Below are 24072 nucleotides of genomic sequence, written 5' to 3'. Positions count from 1 at the left end.
ACAGCAGAATTAATGGTACTTGGTTGGCTGCTGCTTCTGCATCCGCTGCTCTGGCTGCCCCATTCATGCACATGTTTTCCTATCACTACTACATGTTACAATCAAACGATGCACTGTACTAAACCCTGCTACTCTTCTCCCCACAGCAGATGACGGAGAACCACATGATTGTTGAGGAGTAATTGACCAAGTCCTGTCTCCCAGACCAGACCTCTCCTCCACCCAACTCCCTAAAGCCAAGCTGGAAATAGTATACAAAGTTTCAGTGATCGCTTGTCTGGAGAGCAATTTGAGCAACAGCGCATTCTTTTATCTCTTTATGTCTTCAATCAATGCGTGTTTAGCTAAAACCTTTATTTGTCTCACAGTTACAAGTTACAGTTGCATCGTTTGTGGTAGACGATGATATCTTAGTTATATAGCCAGCTAGTTACATAGCCAAATAAGTTGCATGTTCATAATATAGTTGCTCAGTTAACTTCAAGACAAAAAATAGAAATAGTGTAGTGTAGCACACTAAAGTCAACATTTTCTTAGAGCACTACGAAAAGACGGCAGGCTCTGTTGCGTTTCTCACTGTCAGCTTTCCAAAACACTGAACTGTATAATAACGCTTTATATTACACGTTATATTCATAGACTGTGGGAAGGATAAACAGTGGTTTGAGGTTGTTTGTTGTTGGGATTCCTCTCTTGAGCGTTAAGAGTCTGAAATTACCTATTGCAGCTTTAACAGCTAAATTCTTCTGTGCCATCTTCCATCGGAACTACGTGCCCCACTACATTATAATTTTTTCTTTTCTTTTTTTTTTTAACAAAGATCAAATATACAGAAACTGGGCGGGCCTATGAGCAAAGTGGGAGGGCCCAGGCCCACCCTGGCCCAATGGTAGCACCGCCATTGGTGCATTGAAAGTATGGCATTTATATATTTCAGAATATATTGCAGAATTGACACAATAGTGCATAGATTGAACCACTGAAAAGAAATCATTCAATAGACACGGTGCATAGATTGCATACATTGAACCATTCAAAAACAAAATGAGAGATTTCAGTTTTTGCAATTTACATTTGAAAAATTTCCAGTTCAAGGCAGTGAACAAAATACATCAAACGTTAAATGACAAACGTCATTAAGGTCAAATCCAATGAAAAGTTTATTTTCAATGTGAGAATGTGAATGTGTCTGGATAAATTCAATAGTTTTACAAAGATGCAAAATAAAGTTTGAATTCAGTTGGACTATGGAAAAATATTGTCATTATAGTGACATATAACATATAACATAAAGTGATGATTATCTAACATATAACAGATCAAGATAGATAGAACACATATTTGGATTTTTGTAAAAAAAAAAAAGAAAAAAGAAAGAAAAAAAATCTTCTTTAATATGGAGGTGAGAATATGAAATTAACTCTGTTAAACTGTTAAAATATCACAGCCTATTTACTATCCTAATGAATGGAACAATGGACAGAGATCAGCCATGATGATTCACAGGCAGGATTTGTACAGATAAATGCTGCATAGGTAAGGATAGAGACAATATCACTTTATAGTATGAATATGATTTTTATGAGTGCTGATGGTATTATCTCTCACAGAACCAGAGAAGACTCAGGGGAGGCTGGCGGAATTCAGCAGTGTCTCTATCAGTGATCAGGAATTCTCACTCTTTCCAAACATCAGTGATGATTGAATTCAACTGTGCCCCTTTAAAATGATGAGTGCTTTTATTGTATTGTATAAAACTTGCTGTTTGTTCATGCCATTCAACTTGGCTGGGGCTCTGTTTTGCTTAACCATTATGAGTTGCACCTGTCAGCTGACTATTTGATAAGAATGCCACTCAGAAGAAACAATTTCAGCCCTAATGACATATAGGCTGTATGAAACTTTTAATTTAATCTCCTGTCCTCATCTGGAAGGATTCCTTCAGACTTTCCGTGGCTTGTTCCTGGGTTATATGTCTCCATTCGGGGGGAATATCAGCAGGCTTGGCTTCATATTTCTCTGCAAACTGCTTGTTAAACTTGCTGAAGATGTACTTCCAGTAGTCTGAGGCCTGGATGCTGGTGTCAGGCTGGATGAGCCAGTCAGGGTAAATGCTCCGATAGTCCTTGAATGGATGGTATTTCGCCTCTGTTCCAGTCAACCTGAACTGCTTCTCACTGACAACATTAGTGGAGCAGATATTGCTCACTAATATCTGTGATTTAAGATTCCTCCATCCTGCAATCCCCTGAGGACGGTGAATGGAAGAAAAGTGCTCTGTGTGGCTCTTGCCACCAGCTTCACAGGGGGTCATGCAGAAGGGACACTGCGTCCCACAGCCAAACACCCTGTTAAACAGCTCCTTCTGTGGCTGAAAGGGCAGTGAGGTGAGCCTGGCCCTCACATCCCCACCTTTCTGAAACTCTGCGGTAAAGGCCTGCTCCATTTCATCCAAGAGCACCTCCAGACACCGGGAAAAGTCTTCTGGCTTGGCAGAGTTTAAGGCCAGGACTGCTCTGAGGGGGTCTTTGGGGATGATAAGCTCCTTCCCTAGGTCACTACAGATATCCTGAATGAACTGCTGAATGTTCTGGGCCTCCTCACCCCTTCTTGCTGCCTGTTCATCTGCCTTCATCTGTGAGGTCTTAATGGCTTTTTTTATTCTGCCAACCATCGCCTTCAGGTGATTCACCTCAGTATTCCTGAGGCTATCTCCCTCTGAGAACTGCTTCACCATCAGCTCCAAAATCCAGTCCTGTACAAAGGTCTCGTAATTATTTATGTATCTCACAAAGTCCTGACAGTTATCATCCTTAAGCAGCTGCTCAAGGATTGAGAACTGGAAGAAGGTTTGAGTGCTGAAATCAATGGCTGTCTGTCCTGTCAAGATTTCATCCACAAGGTCAGGGCCCAGAGATTTGGTGATGTATTCCTTCACTGCAGGTTGAAGACAGTTAACAATGAAATCATTGGCTTTCTTCTGACACTGGTCTCTTTTGTTGAACAGGTCCTTAAAGTCTGTGTAGTACTGTTGCTTGAACTGTTCCAGACAGTGACGAGGATAATTTGCATGGATGAAAGCCAGATGCATTTTTTTAAACTCCCATGCTGCATATCCACAGATGTGAATCTTCAGCTTGGCCTGAAATTCAGCAGTTGTTTCCAGATTCTTGTCCAAGATTTTGTCTCCAATGCAAAGCAAGTCTATTGTGTATGTTTTATGGTAATCAGATTTTGTTCTCACTTTCTCATTGACAAACTGCTTGCTCTGCTCAATGATGTGATCAACTACCTGCTGGAACTCCTTCAGCTCCAAGTCAAAATTCGAAATCCTTTGATTTAATGCCAGATGTTCACTTTTCACTTTGAATGGCTCGCTTCCATATCCAGACAAGTTGCCCAATTTTGACAGTATTTCACGTACTGAGCTGCCTTTCATCTCTAAGTTAACCCACAGCTGGTGGTAGATGTCTTGCACAATGTCTCGTTCTTCCATGCCAGGGAAGCGCAGCTCTGCCACGGTCTCCTTCCACATCTTCTCAAATTCATCCTCCAGCTGTTCATCAGACAGATCTTTAGTTTTCCTGCATTTCTCAATCAGCTCCTGCACCCTTTTCTCCATTGTGGCTGTGTGGTTTTTCTTGATGCTCTCTAACCTGAACATACCCTTTCTGATCTCCACCGCTGCCTCAAGCTTGTTTTTCACAGAGTTCTCTGTCTCCCTCCTGATGGTTTTGGCTGTGATGTTCAAGTCTTCCTTGTACTTCACTACCAAGTTAACATGTCCAACTTGCCTCTTGTAGAATTCAGTGAGGTTGGACAAAATGAGTGTTTCCCCTTTCGTCAGTTCTACCAAGGCCTGAGTTTTCAGGCGGATCAGTAACTCATCCAAATTCTTAAATTCTGCTTCTGTGCCAGAGTTTGACACCTTTGTCTCAGCTTCCATTAGCCAGGAGTACATGTTTTTCCTGAAGGCCCAATCCCATTGGTTGAACTCAGTGCAAAGCTGAGCATAAGCTTCAGCTACAAGACTATTGCGGAAACTGAAGATGAAGTTCTCATACTTCACTGCTTGCCATAAGCTCTTGGTCCATTCAACTCAATGATTGTGTGTGCTGAGCTGTTTCCAGATTTTTGTTCCATAAACTTCTCAATCACACTCCGCTTGAACAGATTTGCAGACTTACTGTAGCCAACATTGACAGGGGCCATGGGAGGGTTGCCGTGCCAGAGCCCAGGGATGTACCAGGTGTTTCTCTCTGGATCATACTCCATGACATCAGTAAATGTTTTGTTGTTTCCCTTCTTTTCCATCTTAGCTGCTGCTTTGGTCATCTTATTCAGCTTCTCCAGCAGAAACTTCCTGTCTCTCATGTTACTGTCATGGGCAGAGATGTCTGGCACATTCTGGTGCACAAACTGACAGCAGGGTTTTCTCCCAACTTCTTTCATGCGCAGGAAGGCATGCACCACAATCTGCAGGATATCGTTCATATCCGTGGAATTCTCCATGGGGATGTTGATGACTGTGATGTCACTCAGCCCCACCACCAGAGTGGCCAGTTCATTATCATGCTCATGACTCTCATCCAGCTGTGCCAACTGTGGTGCCTTCAAACCTTCAGTGTCAATAACCATGATGTAATCACACCCAAGCCGCACTTTAAAATCCTCTTTCACTCTGATGAGGAGCATGAAGGCCCCTCTGGTGCACCTGCCACTACTGACAGCAAACTGGACCCCGAACATGGTGTTCAGGAGCGTGGACTTCTCAGTGCTCTGTACCCCCAGTACAGTGATCACCCGGATCTTACATTTATCCTGAGTGAGATTATGGAGTTCTTTCAGAACCTGTGTCACCCACTCCAGAGGAATATTGCTTGAGTCTCCATCCACCAGCTCAAGAGGAAAGCCCTCCTGTAGCAGCTCTGCACAGAGACGTGGCAGGCGCTTAATCTCTGGGGTGAGGGCTTCAGGGAGTGAGCAGGCCGACTCGTACAGCTGACCCATCTCCCTCAGGAAGTGCTCCGTCCCCAAGGAGCAGCTGGAGCTCTCCCTGTCCAACTGTGCAATGCGCTCATTGTTTTCTGAGGAATTCTGACACTGTTCCTTGTACAATGCCCGAAGAGGTGGAAGGCTTTTGCGTGACAGATTGTCCAGATTGATCCTCATCCACTTGAGGAAATACTTGCGCTCCTCTCTGCAATTGCACATCGCGGAGATGAAACGGGACATAGAATCGGAGATGCCGTGAGCCCTCTGCTGTTCTCTGAGCTTCTGCCTCTGATCTGCAAGCTCATTCTTGTAAACTTCTATGTTTTTCTCCCCAGCATTTTTCATCCTGCACTGTTCCTTCTCCAGTTTGGCCAGCTGTTTCCATGCAGTCCCTTGCAAGGGCAGCTCTTTCTCCTTGAAGCTCGATATATCAGATATTCCTCCTGTGATTTCATCAGCCTTAAGCTTGCCCCTCATACAGTTGCTGTCATCTTCATCAACATGGATCAGAAGCTCATATGCAAGAGCAGACATCCTTTCAATGCTCATTTTAATGTTTCCCTTTAAAATACCACGGATAGCCAAACACAGGTTTTTGTTGAATTCTGCATCATTTCTTCCCGGATGCTTTATGATGATGTCACTGGGTTTTGTCTCAGAAACAAATTTCCTGAAGTCATCCTCATCGAAGGTCTGGCTCTGTGAATTGGTGATCAAAATCCAATGAGTTTTAAAGTGCTCAGAGTCCAGACATTTTTGTTCAAACTTAAAGTCGTCGCAAAACACAAATATAGCAGTAGATGTGTGGCAGAGGAAAGCGTTCTGAGTTTCAAAGTCTCTGAGGTCCCCACGGAGGTTAGCTATAGCCAGAGGCTCAGAGAAGATGTCAATTTGTTTGTTCCCACTGGGCAGATACCAGCTGATTTCCACCAGCCCATTGGAAATCCTCCTTGGGGTGTCACCGCACTCCATGTTTTTGTGAACAAAGGTGTCGTGGTACTGCTGAGAGTTGCTGAAAACTTGATTCAGAATGTGAGACTTGGACATGCTCCTGTTTCCTAGCCTCACAAAAGAGACCATGGGGAGCTCAGAGAGAACAATGCTCTCCTCCACAAACCCTCTTGGGTCCTCCACAGAGTGTGGCTTGTACTTTTTCACAATATCCCTCATGGCCCACAGCATTAAAGTGCACTGCTGGGTATCACATGTAGGAAGCAGCAGAGGCACAGAGAACTGGCACATGGACATTTTCAAAGCCATCTCCTGCTGGAGAAAGCCATCTGAGCACAGAAATACAGCAGTTATGAGGTCCAGGGGGTTGACTCTGTTGCTGTGGTCCTGTGGATTTTTCATGGTGTTCACGAAACTATCCAGGCTTTGGGGCTTTGTGTCCTGTTCTGAGGAGCAGCTCATTCTACGAAAGGACTCATTTACCATCATCAGCTTCCTCAGGAAACACCATGGCAGAGATTTCAGAGACTGGAAGCTTTCATCAGATAAAGTCTCTCCATCAATCTGCAGCACCTGGCTCAGAGTCAGCTTGTTCTTCAGGTGGTGTTCCAGTCCCAGGTCACTCAGCAGCTCCTCCAGACTGGTTTCTGTCATTGGGGATGGAAGCTGCATTAGTACATATGCACAGTAGAACAGTAATAAAATCATAAGAATGCACATAAATACACTTGCACATCAAAAAATGACTAAGGTTCTTTGCAGAGTGAATGTTTCGTACTCCTGAGTAAAGCTACTGCCAGTTATTGTACCCTGTTCATCATTAATTCATCTCTAGCCCTGGACCGTGATTCTGAGGCATTTAGGGACACTTGTATGCAGTGATCCTCCCTGCCGAGTCCCTCCACCCTCAGAGCTGCTCCCTCCTGCACAGGCCTTACTGGGATCCTGGTGTTGAACCAAAGTCTGATGCCTTAACCTTGCACCACCGTGGAGCTCCCATACAAAAACATGTCTATTTTTAAACATGTTATGCCGCATTTTAATAAGAGGGCACAGAAATTTATTCTTTAATTAAGTTCATTTTAGGCTTAAAAATCACTGCTGCTAGAGCAATAGACCCTGGCTATCACTAGGTAGGTCACATGGAAACTCATTATTCTATTATGATCCTGATTTTTGTCTGTTAGTTTCTTTGGTATTTTTGTGAATGTCTGGTTTTCTGTTTACATTCATTAGTATTTGCACTTGTCTTCCTCTGTGATGTCTGTGTCTGAATGTTTTCTGATCCCGAGTCCCCTGTCTGCTTGCTTCACTATTTGGGTGGTTTTGGAATTTTCCGGTTTCCCACGATTCCTTCTGTCTCGCTGTTCTTATTTCCTGCTTTCTCTCCATTTCATGTTTGTAGATAGCACTAATATACTAATCCCAACTAACACAGAATTAATATGTTCATCTCACAAACAAACTAACATTCACTAGTTTTGGGTATTTGTAATTTAATCACGTAACGAACAGACTAACTCTACCTCTATTTCAATACTGCTCTATAACTCCGCCTCCCTGTTCTATCCCTAAATTGCTTGCCTTGATTCAGCCAAGTGTTTGCACCTGCTCTCCGCTATCTCTACATTCCTTAACTCTGTGAAATTGTCTACTCCTTAGTCCGGAGCCATTTGTATTACATGTGTGTCTATGTGAATCCAGTCCTGCGTTTTCGTTCCTCCCTCATCGTTGTATTTTTGCCCTTCTATGTGTCTCACTTGATGTTTATTTGTTAGACCTCCCATGCCCCACCTAGTTTGTCTCATTCCTCATTCATTGCAATTTAAGTTTTCTGGAATTCTTGTTTATGACCCCTGCCTGCTTCTCTGGACTCTTGTTTTGTGGACTCTGCACCTCTGCCCTGCTTCTGGACTGCCTACCTGGTTTTGAACTCTTGCCTGTTTGGATTACGCTCAGTTTGCCACTTATCGACCTGGCCAGTGAACCAATCCTTTGTCCAGCACCCCTGAATATGTTACTGGCTCCTCTTTTCCACCACTGTTCTGTCCACAATTCTCCACTTGTGGGAACATGGGAAAGGGAAGTTGTTAGGTTTCGTGTTTTTCATGCTCTGTATTCTCCCTATGTTGTTAGCGTTTTTGTGTTTTTGTTACCTCCGTGCACACCGTAGTCTCCCTGTCACTTCATTCATTGGTTTCACCTGTTTCACTTCCTGATTGTTTCCCCACCTGATTCCCATTCACTCTCGTTACCTCTGTATAAAAACCCCTGTTTGTGCAGTTAGTTGTCAGATTGTTATGTGTTTAGACCCGTTTCGTCCCCGACCATTGAGTTTAGCTAATTCCTTCTGTCTTGTTCTGACCCGTACTTTTTCGACCTGTTTCTGTTTATTCACCTTCGTTTCTGGATTGTGTTTCTGTTTAATTAGCCCGTTTGTTTTCGACCCATTGCCTGTGACCGCGACTATTCTTTGGATTATCCTCAATACATCTGTTTGCTGGAGGCCCTTTGCCTGGACTATCGCTTATGAACTGCTATACTACTATAACTGTTTGCTGGCTATTGACCCTCACTGTACCTACCTACCCTGAGAAAATAAAGACCTTATTTTCTAAAGAACTTTCGTCGTGGTCTCGCTATTGGATCCCCCATTCTGAGTGCCTGATAAATTGTTGGAAATATAGAGGAGAATAAGTATTGAGGACAATTAGTCAGATGGCAGAAGTCTTTATTATCTTTATGAAGGCGTGCACCACAATCTGCGGGATATTGTTCATATCCATGGAATTCTCCATGGCGATGTTGATGACTGTGTTGTCACTCAGCCCCACCACCAGAGTGGCCAGTTCATTATCATGCTCATGACTGTCATCCAGCTGGCGCATACACTAGAAAATTGCCTTAACATTCAACTTCCATATTTTAAGACGAACAGAAAATGAATCATGGGATGAAAGATTTTGGAACCATGGTTTTACAGGAGAGGGGAGCGCTTACTTGTGCTGGAGGTTTTGGAGATGCTGTCACTCAGTGCCTTAGAGGTGGCAGAGGCAGGACAGGGTTCTGTTCCAACGCCGCTGTCTGCTGCTCGGAAATTGGGAGGAGTCCAGTCTTTGCTGTTCCATCCTCCCCTGGGGTCCACAGTCACTTTCCCAGCTACAGAAAGCGTGAAAACAGATTTGTATTAAGAAATGCCTGATTACTTGGATTACAATTGAATTGTGTACAGAGCTATCAAAGCCATCGATTTTAAACACTTTTCACATCCTGTCACGGGCCCAGTCTCCCAAATATAGGAATGCCTGCAATTTTATACTGTACAATGACTCTTACTGATCATAAATAACTAAACATGCCCTTATGGTCCTGAAAATGAATGCCATTTCACTTTGAATCCAAATTGAAACCAGCGAGAAACATTGATAAATTGTGTGTGGCAGTGTGTTTGTAGGGACTGAAATGGCAGTGTGTTTGTTGGGAATGAAATGGCAGTGTGTTTGTTGGGAATGAAATGGCAGTGTGTTTGTTGGGAATGAAATGGCAGTGTGTTTGTTGGGAATGAGATGGCAGTGTGTTTGTAGGGACTGAGATGGCAGTGTGTTTGTTGGGAATGAAATGGCAGTGTGTTTGTTGGGAATGAAATGGCAGTGTGTTTGTTGGGAATGAGATGGCAGTGTGTTTGTTGGGAATTAAATGGCGGTGTGTTTGTTGGGAATGAAATGGCAGTGTGTTTGTTGGGGATGAAATGGCAGTGTGTTCATCAGCAGGACAGTGTGTGCAAAGCTGTACCCTTTGGTATTGGAGTTGGAGATATCTCTCGCTCATCCTACAGGGAGAGAGACAGAGGGAGAGAGAGAAAGAGTTTAAATAGCCTTTTCATTTGAAATCCATGTTTCTGTGAGGACCTGAGAAAGAGGGCCATAACATAAAGCAATGACAGCAATAGAGTGTAATAACAGTGTAATAACAGTGTAATAACAATTTAATAACAGTTTAACAGGCATGCAATTGCAGAGTGATGATAGTATAATAGATTAATGGCTGAGTAATAACAGAGTGCAATTAGAGAATAATAACTGTGTAGTGATACTCTAATAACTGTGTAATGAGAGTATAATGGCAGTACCAGTGCTTTGGACACCTGGTGGATGGCATCATGAATTCCCCGGCTGTGCAGCTCAAACACCTTCTCTGCCACTGGGAAGCAGTCTGAATACACAACACACCACAATACACACACACAACACAACAGTCACAATACACACAACACACACACACACACACACACACACACACACACAATGAAACACAATACACACCACACACACAACACAATACATGCATAACACAATACACACCACACACACAATACATACACACAACATGCAAACAATACAGCATTGTGACCACCATTAACATTCAATACTGCATCTCTGCCTCCTTCAGACAGAGATATGAACCTTGTCCTTCCTGCTAACTGTTACACCACTGACACTGGCTGTCAGACACTAACTCACTGACGGACACACTGACAGACTGACTAACTGACTCATTGACTGAGATTGACTGGCTGGCACATGCCTCTCCTGTTCTCACCATGGAAAGAGGGGCGTTTTTGGGGGCTGGGGTCCCAGCATCTCTCCATGAGGTCAATGATCTCCCCCAAGCCCTCAACTGCTGCCCTGTTCACCCCCTCCAGACTGGGCCTGTCCCCGTCCTGGACCCAAAGCCGGATCACGCAGGGCTTAGCATCTGAGAGAGGGATGGACAGAGAGAGAGTTTCTGTAATGATGAAGAACATGCAGGAGATAGACCAGCAGCACAAGTCACATATGAGCTGTGGTCTCAGGATGGACAGAGTCACTCACCACCATAGGGCTCCCTGCCAGTGATTATAGACCAGAGCAGGATGGCATAACTGGGAAAGAGAGAGAGAGAGAGAGAGAGAGAGAGAAATGTAAATCAGCAGGAATGGCAGATGCTGTGGCCATCAGGAGGAGCTGGAGGTCGGGGTGGGGTGTACCTGTATGAAGTGGGGGTGGGGGTGGGGGGTACCTGAAGAAGGTGGAGGTGGGGGTGGGGTGTACCTGTAGGAGCAGGAGGCGGGGGTGGGGGTGGGGTATACCTGTAGGAGGTGGGGGTGGGGTGTACCTGTAGGAGGTGGGGGTGGGGTGTACCTGTAGGAGGTGGGGGTGGGGGCGGGGTGTACCTGTAGGAGAAGGAGGTGGGGGTGGGGTATACCTGGAGGAGGTGGGGGTGGGGTGTACCTGTAGGAGCAGGAGGTGGGGGTGGGGTATACCTGTAGGAGATGGGGGTGGGGTGTACCTGTAGGAGCAGGAGGTGGGGGTGGGGTATACCTGTAGGAGGTGGGGGTGTACCTGTAGGAGCAGGAGGTGGGGGTGGGGGTGGGGTATACCTGTAGCAGGTGGGGGTGGGGTGTACCTGTAGGAGCAGGAGGTGGGGGTGGGGTGTACCTGTAGGAGCAGGAGGTGGGGGTGGGGTGTACCTGTAGGAGCAGGAGGTGGGGGTGGGGTATACCTGTAGGAGGTGGGGGTGGGGGTGGGGTGTACCTGTAGGAGCAGGAGGTGGGGGTGGGGGTGGGGTGTACCTGTAGGAGCAGGAGGTGGGGGTGGGGGTGGGGTATACCTGTAGAAGGTGGAGGTGGGGGTGGGGTATACCTGTAGGAGGTGGGGGTGGGGTGTACCTGTAGAAGGTGGGTGTGAGGGTGGGGTGTATCTGTAGGAGGTGGGGGTGGGGGTGGGGTGTACCTGCAGAAGGTGGAGGTGGGGGTGGGGTGTACCTGTAGGAACAGGAGGTGGGTGTGAGGGTGGGGTGTATCTGTAGGAGGTGGGGTGAGGGTGGGGGGTACCAGTAGGAGGTGGGGGTTGGGGTGGGGTATACCTGTAGGAGTCAGAGGCGGCCGTGGCTTTGTAGGATGTTTGGAAGGCTTCGGGGGGCATGTAGCTCAGCGTGCCTCTCCCCTCCCCCTGCCCCCCCACACTGGAAATACTGCGCATCCGTCGGGCCAGACCAAAATCTGTGATCTACAGAGACTAAGAGCTGAGCCCAGAGAAGAGCCCCCTCACTCAGCCCAGAGAAGAGCCCCCAACTGAACCAAATTATCACACAACACAAATTATATTAACTGCATCCATAAAAATTAAAGCAAATTGTGAAATACAGGAACACATTCATGAAGTACAGCCTCAGTGACCACAAATTGGCTATAGAGACTGACACCAGCACACATCTGCCCAGAGAAGACCGGATGTGCAACCATCATTAGATTGTGAATCTGTGAGCTACAGAGAGAGAGAGAAAGAGAGAGAGATCCAGCCCAAAGGTGTGTGAGAGATTAACTTCAACATATTGATGCACGGAATAGCAATGCTAGCGCAGGCTATGCTAAGGACAGGTGGAGTGAGAGGAAGCCTGGGACTCGCCTTGGCCCAGAGGCCTGGAGAGATAGAGGAAGCCTGGGACTCGTCTTGGCCCAGAGGCCTGGAGAGATAGAGGAAGCCTGGGACTCGCCTTGGCCCAGAGGCCTAGAGAGATAGAGGAAGCCTGGGACTCGCCTTTGCTCCGAAGCCGTGGTCCAGCAGCACGTTGCTGGGCTTGAGGTCGAGGTGCAGCAGTGGGGGGCAAAGCTTGTGCACAAAGTTCATGCCAAGAGCCACCTGATGAGCCAGGCGGAAGGCCAGGGGCCAGGGAGGGGGGCCCCTCAGCCTCTTCAGGAGGGACTCCACAGACCCCCTCTCCATCAGCTCCATCACCAGGCCCACCTGGCTCGAGAGCCCTCTGCCGGGGGGCACCCCCCGGTACACCCAAAAAACACGCACCACATACGGGCTCCCACCCTGCCGCATGAACTCAGCCTCCTTCTGCAGAGATGCACTGGAACTGAGAGAGGGAGGGGAGGAGAGAGAGAGGGAGAGGGGGAGAGGGAGGAGAGAGAGAGGGGAGGAGAGGAGAGAGAAGGAGAGAGAGAGGGGGAGGAGAGAGAAGGAGAGAGGGAGGGGAGGAGAGAGAAGGAGAGAGCGGGAGCAGAGAAAGCAAAGGAAAGAGGGAGGGGAGGAGAGAAAGAGAGAGGGAGGAGCAGGAAAGAAAGAGAAGGAGGGAGGAGGAGACCGAGAGGGAAGAGATTTTTTAACATTACTTAAAATCCATGTTTCCTGCATGTGTGTGTATGTGTGTGTGATTGTATGCGTACATGTGAGTGTGATTGTGTGTGTATGTGTGTGTACATGTGTGTGTGATTGTGTGTGTACATGTGTCTGTGTGAGTGTACATGTATACATGTGTGTGTGTGTGTGTGTGAGATTGTGTGTAGATATGTGCATGTTTATGTGTGTACATGTATCTGTGTGTATGTGTGTGTGTGTACATGTGTACGTGTGTGTGTGAAATTGTGTGTGTGTACGTGTGTGTGTGTGATATTACCCATCATCATAATGCAGTAGTTTGATTGCCACCTCCATCCCCAAATCTTTGTGTTTGGCCTTATAGATCTGTCCGAAACCCCCAGATCCAATGACAGACCAGGACTGCAGTTTGCAGTCTTCAACCAATCCAAAATGCTGCATTTCTAGAACAGAAAGACATTAAAGGGGAAGTTCACCCAAAAATGAAATTTCCACTTATCCAGAGTACTATCTATCCAACCAGATTGTTTCACTGACACAAATGTTCTAGACAATTAACACTTTGCCCCAGAATGCTGGTGTACTAAACTTCTGCTTGCGAGGACACAGTTGAGTCCTGGCAATCAAATAAATAGTTCTGGATTAAAATGGGCATTTTTGAGCCGTGTTGATGTTTGCAAGTAACTGTCATTTTTGGCACATTGATTCCCAGAAAACAAGCGATTCCTGGAGGACTGTTATTTCTGCATCTAAAGAAGCAGTGAAATCTCATCTCAGCAAAACTATCTGAGGGATAGATAGGACACTGGATGAGTGCAAACATGCTTTAATTTCATTTTTGGGTGACCTATTTTCATGATTAAATGTTTTAACTTGTATAAACTATAAACACTTCATATTTCATTATATGATTTGTGTACTTATACAAGTAGATAATGATGAGTGAACTGCATTTAAAAATTCACGCATGAACTCAGTTCACTTTATCAATGTAAATGTAAATCTCAAGCTTAAATCGTAAGCTCATTAGGAGAGGGCGGGGGGTGCATTGTTTTGATTGTAGTGCAGTGAGCAGCAGTTCTGGTCAGAGGAGAAGGGCCAGACTGGTCAAAGCTGACAGGAAGGTGACAGTAACACAAATAACCACACATTACAGCAGTGGTATGCAGAAGAGCATCTCTGAACACACAACGCATCAAACCTCAGGGGTACACAACAGGGGCCGATCCCTTTCAGGATTTTGTGCCAACTTCTGGTCTTAATTATTAAATTGACTCAATCATATCTTATGGCGCCGCTAGGAATTGTGGGCCCCATGAAAAAATACCCCCTACCCCGTTTTTACCGTCATGATAATTCTTATGCCATGAAAACACATGTAGGGCCTATGTATTAGGGAAGATATTTTCTCACTGCCCTGTATGCCATTTCTCAGAGCAATGTTATGGACAATAGGTGGTCAACACCATTCTTCTTCTTGCAGAAATCAACCAGAAGCCATTTTTCAAAAATCTAATATAATTTTAATTATAAATATGCAAGCGCTCTCTATAAATAAACCGCACATATATATTACATTAATGGCATTTGGCAGACGCTCTTATCCAGAGTGACGTACAACAAAGTGCATACCCATAACCAGGGATAAGTGCGCTGAAAGACCCTAGAGGGAAGTACAATTTCAACTGCTACCTGCACAATAAAGATAAGGACAAGGGCCTATTTATTTATTTATTTTTTAAATTTTTAAAACCGCAACACGCAAATGTATGAACAAACCCCTTAACTAGCCAAACACTGCTTACCTACATCCTGATACACAGAAAGTAAATCACAGACAACAACTAAGGTTCACAGGGAGGTAGGGAGGGACAGGGAGAGGTGCTGCTTGAAGAGGTGCGTCTTCAGTTTGCGCTTAAAGATGGGAAGAGATTCTACAGTTCTGACCTCAACAGGGAGTTTATTCCACCACCGTGGAGCCAGAACAGACAGTAGTCGTGAGTGTGAGGTGGGTGAGGTGCCAAGCGGCCTGTGGAGGCTAAACGAAGAGGTCTGGCAGGGGAGTAGGGTTTGATGATTTTTTGTAGGTAAGCTGGGGAAGACCCCTTAACTGCTTGGGAGGCTAGCACCAATGTTTTTAATTTGATACGGGCTGAAATCTGTGTATCAGATGGTGGGAATGAGATGAAGAGTTTGGTATCGTCTGCATAGCAGTGGTAGGATAGACCATGTGCAGTGATAACAGGGCCAAAGGAACGAGTGTAAAGAGAAAAAAGAAGCGGGCCTAGGACTGAGCCCTGGGGAACTCCTGTGGCAAGCGGCCGAGGTGTCGATACCGTACCAACCCAGGCAACCTGGAAGGAGCGACCAGAGAGGTAGGACTCAATCCAGTCCACGGCTGTGCCACAGATCCCCGTTGCTGACAGGGAGGACAGGAGGATGGAGTGATCCACAGTGTCGACGGCAGCAGAGAGATCTCGTCTGTTAGGGGAGATGTAATGTGCAGGTCGCACCCTAGACAGTCGGTGGAAGATGACCACACAGACAAACTTGATGACATGGCGCTACAGTGCCCCTGAGTTGAAAAAGGAGGACAGATACAGTATGCACCATTCAGCCATTCAGCAGATCATGTGGGATTCGATGGACACAGAACTGTGGTGTGGGCAGAGTTCCGGCGGCTGTATCCAGATGAAATAGACCCGTCAAAATTGGAAGGAGAAGAGCTAAAGGAAGGAGAAAGTGTACAGAAGTTCCTACACACATTCCAACACAAATGGAGAGAAGAGACAGGAATTCCCTGCAATGCAAACGCCACCGCACAAAACTTGTTTAAACTGATGGTCAGAAAGGGCCTGCTGCAACCAGTACAAAAAGGGTGGACCTGGTGGCAGGGCTAATGAAGATGGAGTGGCCAATGTTCTCAGAACACATAACTCACCTTGTGGAGCAACATCGAAAGGAGAAGAAAGATGCAGATGAATAAAGTGAGCTGCTGGCCAGCAAGGTTACACGGCTACAGCTGGGGAAACTCGCTAAAGCTAAGAAAGACAAAGACGGAAAATAAAGACACAAGGCCCAGTGGAGCGAGCTGAACAAGCTCAACCCAAGTTCAACCATTGTGGCTCCAGTGACTGCAGCAATGCCTCAGGTGCAAAACCCCCAAACGCAGATGTCGATTCCAACAGCTGCCCCAGCCCTGCCAGTCCCACCCGTACATGAGTACGTTAATCAGTCTGGAAGTGGTTATCGGCCCCCACAGGGCAGAGGGGGAAAGGTGCGGAGCATTCCGGCAGGGTGGGGGGATAGGCTCACCTGGAGAGCTGGAAAATTGGGGACAAATGGGCAAAGCGTTGCAACAGGGAGGTCTACCCGGACAGCCGTTAAACTACTCCAATCAAGGACCACGAGGGTCAGAGAACCAACCCAGGGAGGACGTGTGTTGGGGATGCAACCAAACCAGGCATCCAATTGTCCAACCAACCCATGGACAGGACCAGCAGCAAACCGGCAAAGTTAGGGATGCCCAGAGAAGCTGGAGGGAGATTAATGTTTCTACACAACCACAAGAGGAACCCACCATACCAATGATTATTCATCAACAAGAACACCAGTTCATGGTGGTGGACACAGGTGCCACTTACTCATGCATTGGGAAAACCGACTACAGTACAGAAATACCCCACAAAAGAGACTGTGAACATGGCCCCTATAAACAATTAGATTATGCTTAAAAAAACGAAATTGAAGTATGTGTCCTCCTACCCAGAGTACTATCTATCCATCCAGACCGTGTCACTGAGATGTGATGAGATTTCTCGATTTCACAACTTTTTTTAGATGCAGTGATATAGTGGTCCTCTATGGACCACTCCTTCTCTGGTAATCAATGTGCCGAAAATGTACATTTGAAAGATTCAACAGCAATGTCTCTTTCTAAACACAACGGCACAGTTACCCCAGAGTACTTGGGTGCTTTGGTGGAAACTTCTGCCTGCATGGACACAGCTGGTGAGTTCCAGCAGTCCGAGAAATTGTTCTGGATGAAAATGTGCATTTTGAGCTCTGTTGATGCTCCAGAGTAACTGTGGCATTATATTTGGAAAGAGACGCTTGTGTTGAGTTTTTCTAATGTTATTTATTGGTGCAGCCAGGCTTACCTGGGACAGGCGTCCTTCCAGAGCGCAGATCGTAGGCACATTCACTGCAGAACCTGTCATTCTGCCCACATTCCCTCCTGCACTGGGGGCACTCCATCCTCCTCCCTCTGGGCAGAATCACACAGTTACAGTTTTAGTTTAGTAATCTTGTATTTTAATGAATACATGCTAGCCATTTTAGTCTAACTCATTGAAGAGTAAAGTGCTCAATTCACTGTAGTAACTATTTAGATCAGTTCTACTCATCATTGTCAACCTGACCTTTGCTTTACAAGGCAAAAGCCTTATCTTATCAAAATCTATATACACTCACTGAGCACATTATTAGGTATTTATTAGACTTATTTTTCAGACTTCTACTGCTGTAGCATATACACTTTGAGTTTTGATGCGTTGTGTGTTCAGAGATGCTCTCCTGCATACCACTGTTGAAATGTGTGGTTATTTGCGTTACTGTCACTTTCTTGTCAGCTTTGACCAGTCTGGCCATTCTCCTCTGACCTCTCTCATTAACAAAGCATTTCTTCCCACAGAAGTGCTGCTCACTGGATTTTAGCTTTTTCCCAGGAGATCAGCCGTTTCTGAGATAATCAAACCACCCTGTCTGCAACAACAATCATTCCACTCTCAAAGTCACTTAGATAAAAAAAAATTCCCCATTCGGATGGTTGATGTGAATATTTACTGAAGCACCTGACCCGTATCTACATGATTGTATGCATTACACTGCTCCCCTAATTGGCTGATTAGATAATCGCATGAATAAGTATGTGTAAAAGTAAAAATGTTCCTAATAAAGTGCTCAGTGAGTGTATAGATTTACCACTCAAGGAGTCTAGCTGTGGAAGAAAAGCATAAATCCCTTCCAAGAAAAGTATGCCAGAAGTGTTTTTACACCAGAGCAAGCTTGGGATGGTTGAATATGAGTTCAACCATTTATAAAACAAAAAGTGTGCAGTCCAGTGCAAAATCATGAAAATATATGTCTTTGTCCCAAACATTATGGAACTCACTGTGTATGTCATATGTGTTGTTGTGTAGCAAAGCATTTAGAAAGCACAAAGCATCCACAGTATTTAACACACAAAGCATTTGTAGCCTGAAGTACAGTGGGAGCTATAATTATTTGATCCCTTGCTGATTTTGTAGGTTTGCCCACTTACAAAGAATGGAACTGTGTAGAATTTTAATCATAGGTACATTTTAACATTGAGAGACAGAATATCACAAAATAATCCACAATAACAACATCATATGAATTTTATAAATTTAATATCATATTTTCACATTAAATAAGTATTTGATCCATAGAACAATAGACTTAATACTTGGTGGAGAAACCTTTGTTGGCAAGCACAGAGGTCAGACGTTTACAGATCCTCTCCAAATCCTTAACGTTAAGAGGCTGTCGCTTGGCAACTCGAAGCTTCAGCTCCCTCCACAGATTTTCGTTGGGATTTAGGTCTGGAGACTGGCTAGACCACTCCAAGACCTTAATATGCTTCTTTTTGAGCCACTCCTTTGTTGCCTTGGCCGTATGTTTTGGGTCATTGTCATGTTGGAAGACCCATCCACGACCCATTTCCAGTGCTCTCACTGAGGGAAGGAGGTTGCCGCCCAAAATTTCCTGGTACATGGCCCCATTCATCCTCCCCTCGATACGGTGAAGTCGTCCTGTCCCCTTAGCTGAGAAACACCCCCAAAGCATAAGGTTTCCACCTCCATGCTTCACAGTGGGGATGGTGTTCTTGGGGTTGTACTCAGCATTTCTCTTCCTCCAAACGCGGTGAGTCGAGTTGATGCCAAATAGCTCTATTTTGGTCTCATCTGACCACATCACCTTCTCCCAAGCCTCCTCTGGATCATCCAGGTGTTCTTTGGAAAACTTCAAATGGGCCTGTACATGTGCCTTCTTCAGCAGAGGAACCTTGCGTGCACAGCAGGATTTTAATCCTTCAAGGTGTAGTGTGTTACTGATGGTTCTCTTCGTGACTGTGATCCCAACTGCCTTCAGGTCATTAACAAGCTCCTCCTGTGTAGTACTGGGCTGATCCCTGACCTTTCTCATGATCATTGATATCCTACGAGGCGAGATCTTGCGTGGAGCCCCAGACCAAGGGAGATTGGCGGTGACTTTGTGTTTCTTCCATTTTCTAATAATTGCTCCAACAGTTGTTAACTTCTCACCAAGCTGCTTGCTTATTTCCTTGTAGCCCATCCCAGCCTTGTGCAGGTCTACAATTTTGTCCCTGATGTCCTTAGACAGCTCCTTTGTCTTGGCCATGGTGGAAACGTTGGAATCTGATTGATTGTGTGGACAGGTGTATACAACTACATAATGATGTAACGAGTTGACACAGGTGTTTTGGGTAATGAATTGAGATTAGGAGTGCTTCTTAATGGAAAACTAACTGGTCTATGGGAGCCAGAATTATTGCTGATTGGTAGGGGATCAAATACTTATTTCATGCAAAAATACGATAATAAATTTATAAAATTTATATGATGTTATTGTGGATTATTTTGTGATATTCTGTCTCTCGATGTTAAAATGTACCTATGATTAAAATTCTACACAGTTCCATTCTTTGTAAGTGGGCAAACCTACAAAATCAGCAAGGGATCAAATAATTATTGCTCCCACTGTATGTATAATAAGCTGTAAATGAATCCAAGGAGTGCACTTGTTTCATTTGCCTCCCATGCCGAACACAAAGTCCTGTATGTTCCCAGGCTACAGTGCTAGTCTGAACTAGTTTCTCTGTGTTAGCCAGCGCTACAAACACTTTTGATTCAGCGTCACTTACCAAGAAACTCAGTTCACCTACAACATTTTTCGACAAAAGAAGAAGGAAAAGTGTGAATCTTATCCATTTACTGAAGCTCCAAACTGGGAGTTTCCTGGACAAGGACACGCTCAGTTCACTGTATTCACTTTGTAAGATCAAGTCTATCCATGATCAACCTGACCATTGATACATATGAGGCAATTAAATCTGATCAAACTAAGGTTAAGGTACATGTTAATGATTATCTCTCAGGTAGCCTAACTGTGGAAAAATGGGAAGTTTGAAAGAGCTTACATTACATTACAATACAATACAATACATTACATTTAAACTGTGAGTTTAAAGCAAGCTCTGGATGATTCCTGCCATGTCATAAAACACACCGCATCAATAAGGGAATATTTAAAGAGGGGATTAACCGATTACCCAGATAAACTCCTATTTCTGTTTATGAATAAATGCATCCATCATTGTGCCAAACCACACTTTAAAATGCATGCAAGGAATATATGTCCTTGTTATTTCATTTTTACCTCTCACTTGAACGATGTGTTGCACACTTGAATAATGACACTTTGTGATATCCAGGTGCTCATATTTTATTGTATTCTGCAACAACACAGGAAAATATTGTTAGCTGAACTGTAGTGACGATAAGCAGCTATGATACGCTTCTGCTTTCATTCACTCTGACATGACTTGCTCTGCCCTTACAATATTTTAAGATGATCAGATAATATATATATACATTATAATATATCATAATATAACATATATTATATTACTATACAACCATTACCAAAACAAGAAAATGAAATAATAACAATGATCCAGCTATTACTACTATTAGCATCATGTTTTATAACATTCACGGTTTAAATTTTATGCTGCAACATTACCAACACTGCGCCTTTAAACCCAGAAACAACAGCTAACTCCCAACTTCACTAGTCTAACGTTATTCTCCGTGGCTATGCTAACAAGCTATCGTCGTCACTTTCATTCCTCTCCTAAACATAAACACCTGACATTCAGCATGAGATAATATAAACCATAAGTTCTAAACAGTACTTATCGTGATGTCATATTACTTTCTCACCTGCAACAACACATGAAAATATTGTTAGCTGAACTGTAGTCACGATAAGCAGCTATGATACGCTTCTGCTTTCATTCACACTGACATGACTTGCTCTGCCCTTACAATATTTTATGATGATCAGATGATCATATTATAATATATCATAATATAACATATATTATATTACTATACTACCATTACCAAAACAAGAAAATGAAATAATAACAATGATCCACCTATTACTTCTATTAGCACCATATTTTATAACATTCACGGTTTAAATTTTATGCTGCGACATTACCAACACTGCGCCTTTAAACCCAGAAACAGCCAACTCCCAACTTCACTAGTCTAACGTTATTCTCCGTGACTATGCTAACAAGCTATCGTCGTCACTTTCATTCCTCTCCTAAACATAAACACCTGACATTCAGCATGAGATAATATAAACCATAAGTTCTAAACAGTACTTATCGTGATGTCATATTACTTTCTCACCTGCAACACATGAAAAAATTGTTAGCTAAACTGTAGTCACGATAAGCAGCTATGATACGCTTCCGCTTTCTGCTTTTATTCACACGGACATGACTTGCTCTGGCCAAGGTAGAGCGCGGTGTGACTACTGCCACCTAGCGGCTAGGAGTGGTATGCGAAGAACAGTTGCAGGCAAACTGTGTCCGAAATACTGTTTGAACAACCAAAGAAATAATCAACGAACATTAAAAAATGCACTATGGGGGTATCATAAAAAGCAATGCACATTATGAACAAAAAGCATATTATGAACAAAATTATAAACAGTACCACATTCCATGGCGCTACAGATGCACTCCTAGAAAAGACACTGATCTTAAATGTTTGTGACACACAGTATATTCACTGTGCTTGTAGGTGGTACATGTAACACACAGTATATTCACTGTGCTTGTAGGTGGTACATGTGACACAGTATATTCACTGTGCTTGTAGGTGGTACATGTAACACACAGTATATTCACTGTGCTTGTAGGTGGTACATGTAACACACAGTATATTCACTGTGCTTGTAGGTGGTACATGTGACACAGTATATTCACTGTGCTTGTAGGTGGTACATGTAACACACAGTATATTCACTGTGCTTGTAGGTGGTACATGTGACACAGTATATTCACTGTGCTTGTAGGTGGTACATGTGACACACAGTATATTCAATGTGCTTGTAGGTGGTACATGTAACACACAGTATATTCACTGTGCTTGTAGGTGGTACATGTGACACAGTATATTCACTGTGCTTGTAGGTGGTACATGTAACACACAGTCTATTCACTGTGCTTGTAGGTGGTACATGTGACACAGTATATTCACTGTGCTTGTAGGTGGTACATGTGACACACAGTATATTCAATGTGCTTGTCGGTGGTACATTTGAGGAGGGAGGTGAGGTAGTCCAGACCACATCCATACAATCCTGACAGATGTGAAATGTGTGTTATTATAGTTATTTACATTACTTTGAATAGATATTTGGTGCATGGGTAGGGGATACACCGTGTATCATACTCCCCTTTGTGATAATCTCAAAACTTTCAGCCACTTTACAGTTAGGCTGTAACGAAAAGTCTGGCACAACTTACACAACTTACAAAACTTATACAACTTACACAAACCTTTTTCTAACATCACAGAAAGGAAGTAAAACCGGTCTGAAGTTATTTAAAATTCCTTAACCCAGATCCTTAATCTTAATTTATCTTATTTTGTTTTATTGAGAAGGAGATAACCATGGCACATGTACAGTTGTATGAAACAGCCACTGCAGCCATGATATCCAGAAAACCCAAAAATTCCATCTGAAATGCAGTTTGTGATGATTTGTCAACTGTTAATGTAAACTCTTATGATGAATACAGCTTATTTTATTAATCTTCCCTCATGCTAAATGTGCAATTTTATGTAAGGTGAAGACATTACCTTTGCATAGCCTGATACTACGTACATTGTTTGCTCATGTTTCCTATTCTTGTACCGTCACAAAACTGAATGAATGAGGTTTCAGAAATTAAGATCTGTTGTGTGTTTGTTGTCTATGTGGTGTTTTCATATTTTCCCACACATATTTAAATCAAGCCTTTATGAGTATTGAAGTAATTAAAGTTATTTAAGGTGATTAAGTAATTAAGAGCAGAAATCTTTGTCTTCCTCTGGGCCTGTTTCATGAAGCAGTCATACCGAGTTAGCTGGATGACTGCACAGAGAACCAGAATGGCTTTTTTTTTTTTTTCTTCAGCCCACGTTCCTGATTTGGGAGGGTTCATGGCAGTTATCCAGCTAACTCAGTAATCCTGTCTTGTGAAACAGGCCCCTGGAGTAAGAGATAACTCTGAAAAGCAGCCGATATTTCTGTTGATTTTGCCTGCTCTCCAGAGGTAGGTTGTGGAAAGAACATGCAGATTTCCATCATATGGAGACTAAATTGAACTTGATGTCCTTAATAATCTTTTCCAGGTAAGTGAATATTGACCAAAGATGAATCCCGCATTTGTTTATTGGATTTAGCTGTTTTCACGTTCAACAAACAAATAACCCCACCAACAAAAAGTATAATTTCTAAAGGCAATACATTCAATTCAAGGTTGTATTAGAACGAATAATGACAATAACTTAAAGTATTGTGTGGCCAGTGTGCTCATTTACACTTCCACACTGAAAGTGAATGCTTAGACAAAAGCATCAAAACCTTAACATTTGTAACCATGCCTTAAACAAAGGCAAACATTTTCTTCTTTGTACTTTGTTTGCAATTCTGCAAAACACTACACAGTTTCCTACATTAGACACTTTGAAATATCTTGCAATCATCGGAAAAACACCTCATATTCAAAATGCAAATCGTAACTGGCACCCACACACACATGAAAACACTTATACGCTAATTGAACACCAATCAGTCTGAGCCTCAGCAT

General features: G+C 43.9%; 2 protein-coding genes across 2 annotated transcripts; both read right to left on the bottom strand.

The window, feature by feature from the left end:
- Nucleotides 1-1136: 1136 nt before the first annotated feature.
- On the bottom strand, nucleotides 1137-12441 carry LOC133141626 (interferon-induced very large GTPase 1-like). Its single transcript, XM_061262191.1, is given in 8 exon segments — nucleotides 1137-4098; nucleotides 4101-6593; nucleotides 8947-9105; nucleotides 9739-9775; nucleotides 10040-10158; nucleotides 10546-10701; nucleotides 10818-10867; nucleotides 11851-12441. Coding segments are annotated over 8 exon segments (5319 nt in total). The 5' UTR covers nucleotides 11967-12441; the 3' UTR covers nucleotides 1137-1909.
- LOC133142496 (receptor-interacting serine/threonine-protein kinase 4-like) lies at nucleotides 12438-21671 on the bottom strand. The gene is made up of 5 exons (XM_061263751.1): nucleotides 21620-21671; nucleotides 20574-20649; nucleotides 17252-17358; nucleotides 13390-13534; nucleotides 12438-12849 (listed from the first exon to the last, which is right to left on the bottom strand). The coding sequence occupies exons 3-5, from the start codon at nucleotides 17346-17348 to the stop codon at nucleotides 12495-12497; spliced, it is 597 nt and encodes a 198-aa protein (XP_061119735.1). The 5' UTR covers nucleotides 17349-17358; nucleotides 20574-20649; nucleotides 21620-21671; the 3' UTR covers nucleotides 12438-12494.
- Nucleotides 21672-24072: the final 2401 nt, after the last annotated feature.

This window comes from Conger conger, chromosome 12, assembly GCF_963514075.1.
Source record: "Conger conger chromosome 12, fConCon1.1, whole genome shotgun sequence".
In the NCBI taxonomy this organism is placed as follows: Eukaryota; Metazoa; Chordata; class Actinopteri; order Anguilliformes; family Congridae; genus Conger; species Conger conger.
This window is presented reverse-complemented; position numbering and strand designations above follow the sequence as displayed.

Coding starts and splice junctions, on each gene's coding strand:
- LOC133142496 (XM_061263751.1), bottom strand. CDS start 17,348: ATGGAGTGCCCCCAGTGCAGGAGGGAATGTGGGCAGAATGACAGGTTC. Junction 13,535..17,251: donor TGGAAGGACGCCTGTCCCAG/GTAAGCCTGGCT, acceptor TTTCTGTTCTAG/AAATGCAGCATTTTGGATTG. Junction 12,850..13,389: donor CTACTGCATTATGATGATGG/GTAATATCACAC, acceptor TCCCTCTCTCAG/TTCCAGTGCATCTCTGCAGA.